The following is a 16,527-nucleotide window of genomic DNA, read 5'->3' as shown; positions in this document are numbered from 1 at the left end:
GTTAAGCATTGTCTTTAGTATAATAATTGTTAAACATTTTTTTTATTTTTCTAGTTTCATAATAAATATTGATTCAAATAAAAAAAAGTTTATTTTTATAATTTTACTTTTTTTTGTGTAACTTTCAAAGAAAAATATATGGTAAGTAATTAAAGAAAAATATATTTTTAATCTTTAGAAATATTTTACTTTTCTATAATTTACATAAAATATGGAAAATATTAATTAATTTACTATTAATAATATATTTAATCATTCCGATATTTCCCTAATTTTTGGTCAAATCGTGTTTGTAAATTTGGCATATATTATCCAAAAATACACATCTACAATTAAATGTAAAAATCTTTTTTCATAATGTATATTCTTACAAATTCTTCCAAATTTTGAGCACCATTTTAAAAACACCTTGTAATTTAAATTCTACTATCACAATATCAGAATGGCAATAAAAATTACCTTCAAGAGGTTATCCTTAAAATGAATTAGAAATAATAAAAAATTAATGTAATAAACTATCCAAGAAGACAATTATGAAAAATATAATAATTCCTTCCCCCACCCATATTTGAACAAACGATATTTTTACATAATGAGAACTGTCATTCAAAAAACCGCTGAAATGTGAATTTGGTTATTGTCGAAATATTTGCAAAATAAACATGGAACCGCTAGACAATATTGTTTTTAATGAATTTAGTTCGGATTGGGACGGAGATATCGATAATGTACGTATTAAGTCAAGATTAATTAATTAATTAATTAGCAAGTTTTGTTATTCATTTAAATCATTTTAGAATGAGAAAGAAAAGTATATAAAACCTACTCAATGTGAAATAGAAGGTAATTAATAATTAATACGCATCCCCTTAGTCTGTAATGAATAAAACAATTTTAGAAAAAGATGCACCAAGACCAGAACACTTGGAGGTGCTGAGTAAAATTTTTGGACATAAAAACTTCAGACCTTTTCAGTGGAAAATAATCAATTCTATAATGAACAATAGAAGAGACGTTTGTGCAATTATGGCCACAGGCTATGGAAAATCACTCTGCTACCAATTTCCTTCAGTCTACATTGGTGGAGTAACTTTGGTTGTATCCCCATTGATTTCATTGATGGAGGACCAAGTTTTGTCACTGAAAGTAACAAACATACCAGCATGTCTGTTAGGCTCAGCAAATGACAAACAACAACAGACCATTGAGGACATATTAGAAAACAAATATTCACTGGTTTATTGCACTCCTGAATTTGTGACCGGAGATTATGGCAACAATTTTCTAATTAGAATGAAAGAGGCATTATCTATTACTTTAATAGCCATCGATGAAGCTCACTGTGTGAGTAGTTGGGGCCATGATTTTAGATTCCAATACAGACAACTGGGGGTTTTGAAGAAGATGATGCCAGATGTTCCAATTTTGGCTGTCACAGCCACTGCCACCCAAAAAGTCAGGAATGACATTGTGACTTCATTAAATTTAAAGTGCTTTTGAAGTCATTTATACTGGACAATTTTTTATAACAATTGTTTTAGGAATCCACTAATGCCTTGTACTGGATTTGACAGACCTAACTTGTACTTTGAGGTACACCCCAAAAGTGTTTATGGGGTTTATGAGGATATAAAGAAACATGTTATGAAAAAGGAAGATAATGGTTGGTGTCTGAGTGGATCCACCATTGTTTATTGCATAACCAGAAAAAATACTGAAGAAGTCGCTTTTGAATTAAAAGGTTTTTCATTTTTACTCTTATGTATAATAAAAGTCATGAATTTAACTTTAACACTATACAAACTTCTGTATTATCATTTTATGTTACATTATTGTGTCTTCATAGTTTATATTATGTTGTATTTAGCTCGCGGCATAAATTGCCTTCCTTACCACGCGGGTTTAAGTCTGTCCAAACGCAAGGACACGCACGAGCAGTTCATCATGGATAAGGTGGAGTGTATTGTGGCGACAATCGCCTTTGGTATGGGCATCGACAAACCCGATGTCAGAAACGTTGTCCATTACGGGTCGTCGAGCAGTTTAGAGTCTTATTATCAAGAGGTGGGCAGAGCTGGCAGGGACGGCATGCCCTCCAAATGCGTTTGTTTTTATGCCGATCGAGATTTCCATATGCACAGGTTTAGTTATGTTAACCGCCTATTTGTATTGTTTTTCAACGTTAAAATGCTTGTAGGATGATCAGAGAAAAAGGTTATGGAAGTGAAAAAAATAAGGCTGCCAAAGAGATAATGCTGACTAAAATTATCAAATATCTGACTTCTTCAAGATGCAGAAGAAAATTTGTATTGTCTCATTTTGAAGGCGCCGATGTGTCGGTCCCTTGTCATACTTTATGCTGCGATAATTGTACAAAACTGTAATATTTTTAATACTATTAATACAAATAACAAACTAAAAAATTGTAGAAAAAATGGTGCTCCTGAAGATCTCTATGAAGGCCTTGACAGCAATGGTTTATACGATTTTACTGAAGAAGTTAAAATTTACTTATCCACTGTTGATATAATGAATGGAGAGCACACTACAAGTTTGTACATATGGTTTTTGCGCGGCTCGAAAAACTCTAAACTGCCCAGGAAATATCAGGAACATCCTTGCCATGGATTTGGAAAACATAAATCAGAACGCTGGTGGAAAGCTTTTGGTAACTAATTCTCAAAGTAACAACTATTTATTAAATAAGTGCTTTTAGCTAATATGATGGCAATTGAGGGATTTTTGACTAAACAAGTAAAGACAAGCAGTGCCAAATATACTTTTGTGGTCTACAGTTTGAGCCTAAAAGGAAAGAAAACGTTGTCGGACCTAAATAATGACAGTAATCTTAAAATTAAATTGGAACCTATACCCGAATTATTGGAAATGTTGTCTAAGAAACCTAAGCATGTTATGTATGTAAAAATTATACATTAATATATGTTTAATGCACAACATTTTTTAGGGATGCTAGCTTAAGTCAAAGCTCTCAAATCAGCAAGCTTTCAACACAACCGTATGTAATCATTTACAAAACTAAATACTTAATTATTCATAACATTTTAGGAGTACTAGTCAAGATATGGGCAGTAAAGTCGATATAGATAATCTGAACGAAGAGGACACGAAACTGTACAGATTATTATTGGATAAACGCAATCATTTAGCCACATCAAACGGCGTAATACCTTACACTGTAGCCACTCAAGTTGCGCTAGCTGAAATGGCTAAGCGTAAACCTAAAACCATCCCTGAATTGATTAGTTGCAATTGTATGTTATGTGGTTATTGCCTTTTTTATTTATAATCGAGTGTTTTTTCAGTGGAGGGCTTTGCGGAAGGGAAGATTAGAAGGTTCGGCAGTGAGTTTGTGTCGATTGTCCGAATCATGTGTGGATTGTCCTCCGAAGTACCCGCCTACGTTCCACCTTTGATCGACATCAAAAGCTACGCAAAATCTCGAGCCGAACGCACTGAAAAATTCAAAAACATCCCTGACGTAATCGATTTGGCGGTTTTGAAAAATAAAAACCAGCAATCGCCTAAAGATGGTTCTATTAAAAGTCTTTTAGAAAAAAATCCGTTGCCAAATGTGAATGTCAGTCGTACAATGATTGAAACTTATGAGTTGCTTCGCTCTGGCAAGACTTTAGAAGAAGTCGCCCATATAAGGTAGTATTCAGTAGTTATGTAGTAGTGGCGATAATTATATAAATTTTTCAAAATATTAAAAACTAACATAGATTGCTAAATTCTACAAACCCAATAGGTTTTGAGTTAATAATCTTTTTTCAAAAATATTGGCAGATTGGTAGTTTAACTAAATTGGTGTAAATTTTCTCATTTTGATGTTTGAAAATTTTGGCGTACGTTAACCAAAGATCATCCTATAAGAAACTATAACTAATTCTATTGTGTGAAATATCAATTATTTTATTATTTTCAATAGAGATTTTACAAAAATGTACTGTATTATATCAGATAGAAAAATAAATGCGTTCCATAGAGAATAACAAAGTTATTGGTGTTTTAAAGAAAATTAAACGTAAATAAAACTGGCACTCTATATAAAATTTGGGAATGCTGCTCTTTATGTGCCAAAAATTCGACGTAAAAATTATACTGATTTAAATTAAATAACGAAAATTTGTTTCAAAATTAAAGTTATGTTTAGTCAATTAAGAAAATGTTATATTGAATAGAATAATAGAATATTTTTTAAAATACAATATAAAACAATCGTAAATTACTATTAATTTAACAGTTTATATTAAATAAAATGGTTGTGACTGACATTTTAAGTTGCTATAATAATGACCAATACTGCACAACGTAATGCTTTATTTTTTAGGAAGATAAAAATTTCCTCAGTCATATCATATTTAGTTACAATGATGAAAACAGGACACGAGATAAAAGTTTCTGAATTAGGTGTCGATGATTCCAAACGCGTGACTATTTTAAAAGCCATACACGACGTTGGTAAGTTTTTCTATTCTTTAAATAATTTTAATATAATAAAAAATAAATTTTTAGGTGATTTACAATTAAAAGTTATAAAAGAAGCATGTGGGGAAGAAATAACTTACGATGAAGTTAAAGTCGTTCAGACGTTTGTTATAATTAGACGACATCTACAACAATTAAATCTACCTTACGAAGAATTTGATGCAGATTCGTATAGAGACGCTGTTCATTGCGACGTTTTAGAATCGCATGATATAGTTGACAAAGAAAATACAACCGGTTCCCAAACACCAAAATTTAAATTTAAAAAAAGTAAAACACCAGCAATTCCTTCTGATTTATTAACTATTCAAGATAATAATACAACAAAAGAATCTCAAGAATCCGCATCTTCGATTTCAAATTTTAAAGATGCAAGTGATGAAATAGATTTGGATGAAATAGATAAATTGCTTGAAGCTGTAAATGATATGGAGGAATTTGATTCGGACGCCACCATTGACTTATCCGACGAGTCACCTCCAAAAAGATTCAAGTGTGATACAACTGAAGATGCCATTGATGTTTCTGAGCAAAACGTAAAAAATGACATGACCGAATCTGATGCCAAAACTGAGATGAAAACCGTTGGAAATTCGCAAGAAACATCCAACAAATTAAAAACAAAGAAGTTACCTCCATGGATGGTCGCTAAAAAAATTTAAAATTAATTTGTATGTTTAATATTTGTTGTTTGTAAGAAATATTTAATTAGTTCGTTTGTTATTTTCATTTAATATTTTCATAATTAAATACAATGTTTAGTTGAATTAAGATTTTAATTTCCCTATTTGTGATATTTCAGAGCAATTAAGAAAAGTAAAGCAAAAATAACTTCTTCTGATGCATTGTTAACTATTCAAGATAATAATATACAAAAGAATGCCAAAAATCTGCATGTTTATTTCAAATTTTAAAGAACAAGTGATGAATTAGTTTTGGACCAAATAGATAAATTGCTTGAAACTGCGATCGATGATATGGAGGAATTTAATTCGGCACTACCATTGACTTATTCGACGAATTACCTCCACAAAGATACAAAAGTATGATTAAGAAAAATGTATCTCATAGTGTATAGAATAAGAACATTTATTTTTTAAAATACATTATAAATTACTATTAATTTAACAGTTTATATTAAAAAAATAGTTAGTATAACATTTTAAAAGTTGCTATAATAATGACCAATAAAGCACTACGTAACGGCTTTATGTTTTAGGAGGATAAAAATTTTTTCAGTCATAATATTTAGTCACAATGATGAAAACAGGACACGAGATAAAAGTTTCTGAGTTAGAGTCGATGATCCCAAACGGGTGATTATTTTAAAAGCCATACACGATGTTGTTAAGTTCGGACGCCACCATTGACTTATCCGACGAGTCACCCCCAAAAAGATTCAAATGTGATACAACTGAAGCTGCCATTGGTCTTTCTGAGCAAAAAGTAAAAAATGACATGACCGAATGTGATGCCAAAACTGAGATGAAAACTGCTGAAAATTCACCAGATACATCCAACGAATTAAAAACAATGAAATTGCCAAACGTAAAAAATGCCAACACTGAATGTGATGCCAAAATTGAGATGAAAACCGTTGGAAATTCACAAGAAACATCCAACAAATTAAAAACAAAGAAGTTGCCTCCATAGATGGTCGCTAAAAAAAATTAAAATTAATTTATATGTTTAATATTTGTTGTTTGTAAGAAATATTTAATTAGTTCGTTTGTTATTTTCATTTAATATTTTCATAATTAAATACAACGTTTAGTTGAATTAAGTTTTTTATTTCCCTATTTGTGATATTTCAGAGCAATTAAGAAAAGTAAAGCACAAATGACTTCTTCTGATACATTGTTAACTATTCAAGATAATGATATACAAAAGAATGTCAAAAATCCGCATGTTTATTTCAAATTTTAAAGATACAAGTGATGAAATAGATTTGTACCAAATAGACAAATTGCTTGAAGCTGTTATCAATGATGTAGAGGAATTTAATTTGGGCGCCCCATTGACTTATTCAACAAATCGCCTTCATAAAGATACAAAAGTATGATTAACAAAAATGTATCTCATAGTGTACAACATAAGAACATTTATTTTTTAAAATACAATATAAAACGTTCGTAAATTACTATTAATTTAATAGTTTATATTAAATAAAATAGTTGTGACTATAACATTTTAAAAGTTGCTATAATAATGACCAACACTTCATTAAGTAATGGCTTTATGTTTTAGGAAAATAAAAATTTTCTCAGTCATATCATATTTAGTTACAATGATGAGAACAGGACACGAGATAAAAGTTTCTGAGTTGGGTGTCGATGATTCGTGACTATTTTGAAAGCCATACACGATGTTGGTAAGTTTTTCTATTCTTTAAATCATTTTAATTTAATAAAAAATAAATTTTTAGGTGATTTACAATTAAAATTTATGAGTTGTTCAGACGTTTGTTATAATTAGACATCTACAACAATTAAATCTTCTTTACGAAGAACAGGGACGCTGTTCATTGCAATGTTTTAGAATTGCATGATATAGTTGATAAAGAAAATACAACCGGTTCGCAAACACCAAAATTTAAATTTAAGAAAAGTAAAACACAAGTAATTCCTTCTGATGTATTAACTATTCAAAATAATAATACAACAAAAGAATGTCAAGAATCCACATCTTCGGTTTCAAATTTTAAAGATGCAAGTGATGAAATAGATTTGGTCGAAATAGATAAATTGCTTGAAGCTGTGAATGGTATGGAGGAATTTGATTCGAACGCCACCATTGACTTATTCGACGTGTCACCTCCAAAAAGATTCAAGTATGATACAACTGAAGGTGCCATTGGTCTTTCTGAGCATGATATGAATTAAAGACAATGAAATTGCCAGACGTAAAAAATGTCAAAACTGAGATGAAAACCGTTGGAAATTCACAAGAAACATCCAACAAATTAGAAACAAAGAAGTTGCCTCCATGGATGGTCGCTAAAAAAATTAAAATTAATTTGTATGTTCAATATTTGTTGTTTGTAATAAATATTTGTTTAGTTCGTTTGTTATTTTCATTTAATATTTTCATAATTAAATACAACGTTTAGTTGAATTAAGTTTTACATTTCCCTATTTGTGATATTTCAGAGTAATTAAGAAAACTAAAGCACAAATAACTTCGTCTGATGCACTGTTAACTATTCAAGATAATAATATAACAAAAGAATGTCAAAATATCGCATCTTTGATTTCAAATTTTAAAGATAAAGTATTGAAATAGAATCGGATTAAATAGATAAATTGCTTGAAACTGCGCCCAATGATATGGAGGAATTTAATTCCTCCATAAAGGTACAAGTATGATACAACTGAATACGTCATGATCGAATCTGAAGCTAAAATTGAGATGAATACCGTTGAAAATTCATAAGATAAATCCAACAAATTAAAGACAAAGAAATTGGATGCGATGCCAAAACTGAGAAAACCGTCGAAAATTCACGAAGAACAACCAACAAATTAAAGACAAAGAAGTTGCCTCTATGGATGGTGCCAAAAAATAAAATAAAATTAATGTTTAATATTTGTTGTTTATAAAAAATATTTATTTAGTTCATTTATTTTATTTTTATTTAATTTTTTTGTAATTAAATACAACCTTTAGTTGAATTAAATTATTTATTTCCCTGTTTGTGATACTTCAATGCAATTTTTTATAGATTGCTGCATCGGCAAATTGTAAATATAAGGACAATGACACTAATTTAAGTTATACATTTTATTTTTTGCACTTTATACAATTTTTTAATACTGTACGTAAAATAAGCAGTTATGATTCTATAATCGTTTTTTAAAAAGTCTCCTGATACCTATTAATGAATATATGCATACCTAAAACATTTAATGGATAATGAAAATTTAAATTCAATTTTTTTGATAACTTACAAAAAACCGAAATTTGTTCGTTTTGTTAATAATGCACATCAAGAATACCTTGAATCTGCGGACTCCTATAAAATTGAAAAAATCTGTTTGATTGACCCTAATGTAAATAATTCACAATTGAAAATAGTGACCCAATTCTAAAGGTTAGCAATTCACATACATTGGCAACATTTGAAAACAAAACTATAAACTGTCCACATTGCAATATGTTATTAAAGACTGGTGCTTTTTAAAACAGTCAGCGAAATACTTAAAAAGGCGAATTAATTTATAATAAAAAATATTCGTAAATAATGGATATAAAAATTTAAATAATATTGATGTGAATTTTCAATAATTAACATAGTTTTGGACAAATTAATTAAAAAAAATCAACCTACGAACATTTGAAAAAGACGATTCTCTGGTGGTGATTGTCTCTTCAGTTTCCGTAGCCGCTTTCCGAATAAGTTCCACAAAAATGGTCACAATTTTTCTCCAGTCTTGCACGTGTTGATTCTATAAAGTAACAAGTTGCTCAATCGACTTACAATAATAAAAACATTTACTTGTATGTTGAAAAATAACGGGAGCATACTCAAAGGTAGAGTGCTGCCTCTTAGTTCATCGGACGGGGAGTATTTTATCACGGTGTTCAGCAAATTCAGAAGCAAGATCAACAGCTCGAGCCGCTTTTCAGGCACGTCTTGCTTCATCAATCCCAACACATCTGTGGCGATCACTTCCGGCGCAATATCGTCGGGAGCGTCTGCAAATCAAAGTTCCTTTCCGAATATTATAGGCTCAACATTGTGAAATGATAAAAACCTAAAGCCAGCGACTGTATATATTCCGGTACCAAAGGCTGGCCTCTTTTGTTGAGGTATATGAGCAATGCCTGAGCCGTTTCGATGCGAAATCCGTCGTTCAGGAGACGTTCTACGTGCCTTGGCTGACTCTTTTCGAGAGCGAGCACCATTTCACTCACTATTTGATGGTGCATCGCTGGTCCGGGTCTGAATAACCATCCGTGACCAATTTCTTCGACATCTAATCAAATCACAATTTCAAATGTATTTATTTTGAATTATTTAGAGAAGAAATTAACATAAATTTTAAGATTTAAGAATTCTTAAAAAGCCAGTTTGATATAAAGTTGAAAAGAACAGAATTATTTAAAAATTTATTGTATAATTTTAAAATAATTACGAAGGAAGTATTAAATTTTTAATTACCAAATTACAAAATAAATATTATAAAATTTTCACACCAATTAAAAAATAATAATGTATTAATTAATCAACAAAAAGGGGATACAATAATTTATAATTAATCAAAAAACAAATTATTTATTATTTTATATTTAAAACTAGTTTAAAAATAACAAATAAGTAAGATGCATTACATAAAATTGGTTTACAAATTGCTATTAAATAACTCTACTGGCATCTAAAACATTTAATTTGTACTTACTTACTCTCTCGTAAGGCCGAAATAACTTCTCTGACTGATCTTAATTCTTTATCACTTAGTGAACCCTCCTTCTGTCTAATACAATTTAGCCTAGAAAATAAGTAATGGGTAATAAAATATAATTTAAAATGTAAAGATTAACAAAAAATATCTAAAGAATTCAGAGGAAAATATGTATTATTTAGTAAACTGCTTATTGTTGCATCAAAAATCGAAAACATCAACAGTATCGTCCTTGCCGCATTGAATCATATCTAAACATCAAGTCAAAATAAAACAAATCAAACAACCTTGTTCTAAAGAGGGACGGTTAAAACCCCACGCAACGCATAATAATCAACCACAATCTTATAACGAATCGTATCAAACGGTAGATGAGGGAAGCTACCATGCAGCATCCAGTTCTCTTCCTCATCGCACTCGCTGCGATCACCCCAGTGCAATGTTTTGTGTGCAACGCCGAAGAAGAGACCTGCGTGATCGCCGACCAACCAGAAGTTTTAGTGCCCGTTCGAATCGAACCGAGACTCTCATCCAAAACATACAAGAATCAATTTGACGTCGATGACGATAAATTGGATTACGACGCCCTGCATCTGTGGAAGTACGACGAGTTCCCGGTGGTGGACCAGGCGTTGCAAATGTTGCCGGACATTTTCCTCGGTGACGATGCCGAGGGAATCGTGCCCTACGACGACTTTCCCTACGTCGAGGAGGTGCCGACGGAGGAGTCCGAACTGACCGAGGAGGCTGCAGCTGTTAAGAACATTGAAATAGGCGAGACCGTCTTGCAGCCACCCCAGGAGGAGTTCAAGGGATTCGAAATGATGACGTTCGACGAGGAAACGCCGGAGGAAGAGGTTAAAGAGGAAGTTGTGATAGAAGATGCCCCCGAACAGAAGGTAGAGAAGAAAGTAGTGGAAGAAATTATTCCGAAAAAAGTCGAGGTGGAAGAGGTGGTGGAAAAGACCACACCCGAAGTAGTCGTGGTAGAGAAGAAAGTAGAACAAGTGGTGCCCAAAAAACCAAAACAGAACAACCAGAGGAAGAACAGGAGGCAGCATAAAGACCACAAAAAGAATAACAACATCGCCAAAGAAAATGTACAGCCAGTGAAACAAGAAGAGAAAAAGGAGGAGAACAAAAAGGATGAAGGAAATGTAGATTATCCAGACATGGAAGAAAAAGAAGTAAAAACGGAGGAGACTAAAGGAAAAGAAATAAAAACGGAAGAGAGAAAAGAAAAAGAAGTAAAAATGGAAGAGACAAAAGAAAAAGAAGTAAAAACGGAGAAAAAAGAACCAGTACCGGAAACCAAGTCTAGGTTAGGTGAACACATAATGAAAATCAATCAAAAGCAATTGAAAAATAAAATGAGGGACGAAAATATTTTGCTAGATTTGGCTGAGGCATTATAAAATCACATTGTTATGGAGTATTTATATTATTTTTAGATTTATTATATTTATATTTATTTATTTGAATAAAAATTAAAAATATGTTCGGATGTTCTTATTTTTAATGAATAAAATTAAGAAGGCAAAAGTCATAAAATGTATTAAAATGAAAAATTTTTATAATTTTAAAAATACTTTTTTTTATAAAGTGATTACTTTTTATATATATATATAAAGCATTAGAATTTTTTGAATAATAAAATAGTTTTAATTTAAACAATATTGCAATAATGGAATATAATTTACTACATGTACATTTTTGCGGACAACAACCTGCAAAAACGCTGACTCGTAAATGTATCAAACAATTTATTGAATGATTGTTAACAATTTTAAAAAACTATTTTAATTAAATAATTAAATAATTTGTAATTGAGTTTAAATATTAAAAAAAATTATGTTACAATTTTATAAATTTTTAAATATACACATTAAAATTTATTGTTTTAAATTTTATTTAAAAAACATCAAAATAACTTGTACATACCCTATTAATTGTACTCGATTAATGTTTAATATAAAAAGTGTAAATTGACTATCAGAAAATGAAAATTTAAATAATCTGTTTTATATAATAAAAAACTAATTTTTCAATTGAACTAATTTTTAGTAATTATCAAATTATTAACAAAATTGTTTATTGTGTCTGTTATTCAATATTTATTACTTAAAAAAATAAAATAATTAACGTTAATACAATATAAAACAAGAAAAAAAAAAACAATAAAAATTTAATAGAATAATTTTTTTATAATTTATAGAAAGGAGAAAAATTTAAAATAGAAAAATCTTGTAACAGATTCGAATATAAAATTATTGAAATTTTAATTACTTTTTCCTAAACTAGAAGTAAATAAATTAATATATAATTTGAGCATTTTTTGTAGAAAATAATGTATATTATAAATAATATATGAAATATAATAAATAATTTAATTTTCGCCATTTTCAAAAAAAGAAAAGTAAGAATTATATAATTACTTTCATAAAATGTAAAATATGATAGAATATATTTTTTTTATTATAAAAATAATAGAAATATATTTATTTATTTTATTCATAGAAATCTTTTTGATATAATATAATTATATTTTTATAATTAAATGTAAATTTAAATTTTTACAAAAATTTGTAGGTAACGGTATTTTATAATACTGTGGATTTATATGCAATTTTGTTTATTTTGTAAAGAGAATTTTGATATAATACAAAAATTGTATGTATCTAAAATTTAAAATGAGTAGTTGTATTTCTAAATGTAAATTTTAATAATTATAAAACAATATTTTTTAATTACTTTTCAATTAATACTGCGTATGACAAAATTGCTGATTACTTTGATTTGGCAATGCGAATCCGATTATAAAAGCGACCCGCACCGTCCCAGTAATCAGTTCAAACCTAGCAGTCTGACTCGAACAATCATGCGGGTCTTCACACACATTTTCGTCTTAGGTCTCATCGCCTACACCGTTGCCAAGGAGATCGGTATTGAGAAAACAACTACCGAACTCGATAAGAATGAAGAGGAACAATTGGAAAAGGCCGCTGAAATTTTGGGAGCCGCCAAGGAACTCGATAAACTCCAAGAGACAACCGATACCGCTGTGACTGAAGTAACTAGAAGGAAGAAGTCTTACGGCACCACCGTCTGCGTTGAAATCAAGCCAACTGGAGCTCAACCCTACCAGGTATGTGAGCAATCTGCTCCAGCTCCAGCACCGGCATACGCAGCACCAGCCCCAGCACCAGCTTACGCCGCTCCAGCCCCTGCTCCAGCGCCAGCCTACGCACCAGCAGCCGCTCCAGCCCCTGCGCCAGCCTACTATGCCGCCCCAGCTGCCAAACCAGCCTACCCCGTCAAGACATATTCTGCTCCAGCGACCCCAGTCTACTCTGTCGCCAAAGCCCCAGCATCTTACCCAGCGGCAGCCAAACCCTATCCAGCAGCCCACTCATCTTCTTACTACCGCAGCAGTGAGACTGATGAAGAAGAGGAACATGTACCCGTGGTTAGACATATCACCGATGAAGATGACTTAGATATGACTACCGCTCACATGAGGCACTCCAAGAAGGATAAGTCACACACCGGCGTCGTAATTACATGCCAACCAAACTTGGCCGGTTACGCACAAGGACCTGCCGCTTATGGTGGTTACGGAGGTGGATACGGCGGAAGTGGCTACGGAGGCGGATATCATGGTGGGTACCGTTCATCCAGTTACGGTAAATATGTTGCAGCCCCTAGCTATGGATACAAAGCCCCAGCTTACGGTGGCTACCCAGCACCAGCCTACAAACCACAAGCTTATAGCCCACCAGCTTACAGCCCACCTGCATACAGCGCTCCAGCGTACAGTGCGCCAGCATACAGCCCACCAAAGCCCATGTACAACCCACCAGCTTATCAAGCGCCTGCCCCTGCCTATAAGCCATACAGCCCTCCAGCTTACAGTGCACCAGCATACAAGGCTCCCGCTCCAGTCTACAAGGCTCCAGCTGCTCCAGTTTACAAAGCCCCAGCTTATAAGGTTCCATCTTACTCTGCACCGGCCCCAGCATATTCTGCCCCAGCCCCAGCCTACTCTGCACCAGCCCCAGCATACTCTGCCCCAGCTCCAGCCTACTCAGCACCAGCCCCAGCCTACTCTGCACCAGCCCCTGCCTACTCTGCACCAGCCCCTGCCTACTCTGCACCAGCTCCAGCCTACTCTGCCCCTGCACCAGCTTATAGCGCACCAGCTCCTGCTTACAAGGCCCCAGCCTACAGTGCCCCTGCACCAGCCTACTCTGCCCCAGCACCAGCTTACTCCGCACCAGCACCCGCATACAGCGCTCCAGCTCCAGCCTACTCTGCACCAGCTCCAGCCCCAGCGTATTCCGCTCCAGCCCCAGCTTACTCTGCCCCAGCACCAGCCTACTCTGCCCCAGCACCAGCCTACTCTGCCCCAGCTCCAGCTTATAAGGCACCAGCAGCCCCAGCCTACTCTGCACCAGCCCCAGCCTATTCTGCACCAGCCCCAGCCTACTCTGCACCAGCCCCAGCCTATTCTGCACCAGCCCCAGCATACTCTGCACCAGCTCCAGCATACTCTGCACCAGCCCCAGCATACTCTGCTCCAGCCCCAGCTCCTGCTTATAAAGCTCCAGCCGCACCAGCTTACTCTGCACCAGCCCCAGCATACTCTGCTCCAGCCCCAGCTTACTCCGCCCCAGCCCCAGCGTACAAGGCTCCAGCTGCCCCAACATACAGCGCACCAGCCCCAGCTTACAGTGCACCAGCCCCAGCTCCAGCATACAGCGCACCAGCCCCAGCTTACAGCGCACCAGCCCCAGCTCCTGCATATAGCGCACCTGCCCCAGCCCCAGCATATAGCGCACCTGCCCCAGCCTACAGTGCACCAGCTCCAGCCCCAGCCTACAGCGCACCCGCTGCAGCCTACAGTGCACCAGCCCCAGCATATAGCGCACCTGCCCCAGCCTACAGTGCACCAGCCCCGGCCCCAGCCTACAGCGCACCAGCCCCAGCCCCAGCTTACAGTGCACCAGCCCCAGCCCCAGCCTATAGCGCACCAGCCCCAGCTCCAGCCTACAGCGCACCAGCCCCAGCTCCAGCCTACAGCGCACCAGCCCCTGCCTACAGCGCACCTGCCCCAGCCCCAGCTTACAGCGCACCGGCCCCAGCCCCAGCTTACAGCGCACCAGCCCCAGCCCCAGCTTACAGCGCACCAGCACCAGCCCCAGCTCCAGCTTACAGTGCTCCTGCTCCAGCTTATGCTGCCCCTGCTCCTGCTAAATATTCACCCCCTCAAACCTACAGGGCTTCTGAAAACGAGGGACACCATACTGACAAGAATGTCGACAAGGAAGCTCACACCTTGAACAAGATGCAAACTGTTGCCCACGAAAGGGCTTCAACCAGCAAATGGAGCGACCACATGAAAGCCGAGGAACACAAGGACGACAAAACCAGCGACAAACACATCGTTGGCACTACACAAACCGAGATGGAATCTGGCGGATGGAAAGGCGATGGCACCATGAGAGAAGCTGAAACCGGAGGATGGGAAGCCGAACCTACCATGAGAGAAGCCGAAGCCGGTGGATGGAAAGGAGAAGAAACCATGAGGGAAGCCGAAGCCGGTGGATGGAAAGGAGAAGAAACCATGAGGGAAGCTGAAGCCGGAGGCTGGAAGGGAGAGAACGAGATGAGAGAAGCCGAAGCCGGTGGATGGAAAAACGAGAAGGAAATGAGGGAAGCCGAGACCGAAACTGAAAACGACAACGATATCGATGCTTAAGTCATCATTAGTCTGTCTTAATTAATGTTAGGTTTTATACTTTTTTATATGCTTGTAATTAGTACTATTTAATAAAAATAATTAATGAATATTTTGGTGTTTATATTCCCTAAATATAATTGTATTTCAAGAAACATTAAACAATAGGATTTCGAATGACAATTAAAAATGTCATATTTTAAAAAATTTTAAATTTATAATTATACAGTAAATACTAATATAAGTATTTAGCTTTGAGATCAAAAGTAAATGAATACTACATATTTACAATTATATGTTTTGAATATGTTATATAAATATCATATGTTATTAAATATATCAAAAATATAAAAAATTTTATTAAAGTAAAGAAAAACTAATATTAATAATTTAAAAAGAACTTACCTTGAAACGAAATTTCCCATTGAATCAAAATTATGCACCACATATAGTTTTTTTACAAAAAATAATAACTTTGTAAATTTTTAAGTTTGAAGTTGACACTGATGGAAATTTATGTGACAATAGAAAACTCATATTTTTAAAATAGGTTAATTAATAATTATACTGGTAGAGAAAATATTAAAATAATACATATAAATTAAAATAATAAATTTAAACGATGTTTAAAATTTTTGTAAATGTGTATGATGATTAAAACATTATTTATAAAAGAACATTATTTATAATACTTATAATACTTTTATATACGAAAAAAATTTGTACATAAATAATGTTTCCTATAAAAGGCAGATCTCTTCTAAATAAATTGTACGAAAATTAAGTTGATGAAAATGTAGTGAAACTAATTAAGTTTAAAATAATTTTATTGCTTGAAAGATTGATTTATAGTATATTATTAAAGTTTCTCATTCTCAT

At 34.1% G+C, this 16,527-nt stretch overlaps 3 protein-coding genes across 4 annotated transcripts; 2 read left to right on the top strand and 1 right to left on the bottom strand.

Annotated features, from left to right (window-relative positions):
- Window positions 1–648: 648 nt before the first annotated feature.
- Window positions 649–5,276, top strand: LOC109602795 (Werner syndrome ATP-dependent helicase). Its single transcript, XM_020019234.2, has 13 exons — window positions 649–728; window positions 798–843; window positions 899–1,490; window positions 1,542–1,741; window positions 1,868–2,141; window positions 2,198–2,380; window positions 2,430–2,668; window positions 2,717–2,915; window positions 2,966–3,016; window positions 3,067–3,272; window positions 3,324–3,672; window positions 4,352–4,482; window positions 4,537–5,276. Exons 1-13 carry the CDS (start codon window positions 663–665, stop codon window positions 5,169–5,171), a joined length of 3,171 nt encoding a protein of 1,056 aa, XP_019874793.2. The 5' UTR covers window positions 649–662; the 3' UTR covers window positions 5,172–5,276.
- Window positions 5,277–8,270: 2,994 nt separating this feature from the next.
- Window positions 8,271–16,181, bottom strand: LOC109602805 (uncharacterized). 2 transcript variants are annotated; one of them, XM_020019242.2, is made up of 7 exons: window positions 16,054–16,181; window positions 9,913–9,998; window positions 9,264–9,485; window positions 9,005–9,204; window positions 8,837–8,954; window positions 8,457–8,521; window positions 8,271–8,402 (listed from the first exon to the last, which is right to left on the bottom strand). In XM_020019242.2, exons 1-7 carry the CDS (start codon window positions 16,071–16,073, stop codon window positions 8,349–8,351), a joined length of 765 nt encoding a protein of 254 aa, XP_019874801.1. In that variant the 5' UTR covers window positions 16,074–16,181; the 3' UTR covers window positions 8,271–8,348. The 2 variants fall into 2 exon arrangements, with proteins under 2 accessions (XP_019874801.1, XP_019874802.1); XM_020019243.2 differs by having other exon boundaries at window positions 8,841–8,954; window positions 16,054–16,119.
- Window positions 12,780–15,760, top strand: LOC109602804 (uncharacterized). The gene has a single exon (XM_020019241.2). It carries the CDS (start codon window positions 12,790–12,792, stop codon window positions 15,667–15,669), a length of 2,880 nt encoding a protein of 959 aa, XP_019874800.2. The 5' UTR covers window positions 12,780–12,789; the 3' UTR covers window positions 15,670–15,760.
- Window positions 16,182–16,527: the final 346 nt, after the last annotated feature.

The sequence above is a fragment of the Aethina tumida genome, chromosome 5 (genome assembly GCF_024364675.1).
Source record: "Aethina tumida isolate Nest 87 chromosome 5, icAetTumi1.1, whole genome shotgun sequence".
Classification (NCBI taxonomy): Eukaryota; Metazoa; Arthropoda; class Insecta; order Coleoptera; family Nitidulidae; genus Aethina; species Aethina tumida.
Note: the sequence above shows the minus strand (reverse complement) of the source record. Positions and strands in the feature narration are given on the sequence as shown.

Coding starts and splice junctions, on each gene's coding strand:
- LOC109602795 (XM_020019234.2), top strand. CDS start 663: ATGGAACCGCTAGACAATATTGTTTTTAATGAATTTAGTTCGGATTGG. Junction 844..898: donor TACTCAATGTGAAATAGAAG/GTAATTAATAAT, acceptor AAACAATTTTAG/AAAAAGATGCACCAAGACCA. Junction 2,142..2,197: donor CGAGATTTCCATATGCACAG/GTTTAGTTATGT, acceptor AAATGCTTGTAG/GATGATCAGAGAAAAAGGTT.
- LOC109602804 (XM_020019241.2), top strand. CDS start 12,790: ATGCGGGTCTTCACACACATTTTCGTCTTAGGTCTCATCGCCTACACC.
- LOC109602805 (XM_020019242.2), bottom strand. CDS start 16,073: ATGGGAAATTTCGTTTCAAG. Junction 9,999..16,053: donor ATGGGAAATTTCGTTTCAAG/GTAAGTTCTTTT, acceptor CTTATTTTCTAG/GCTAAATTGTATTAGACAGA. Junction 9,205..9,263: donor TATACAGTCGCTGGCTTTAG/GTTTTTATCATT, acceptor TTTGATTTGCAG/ACGCTCCCGACGATATTGCG.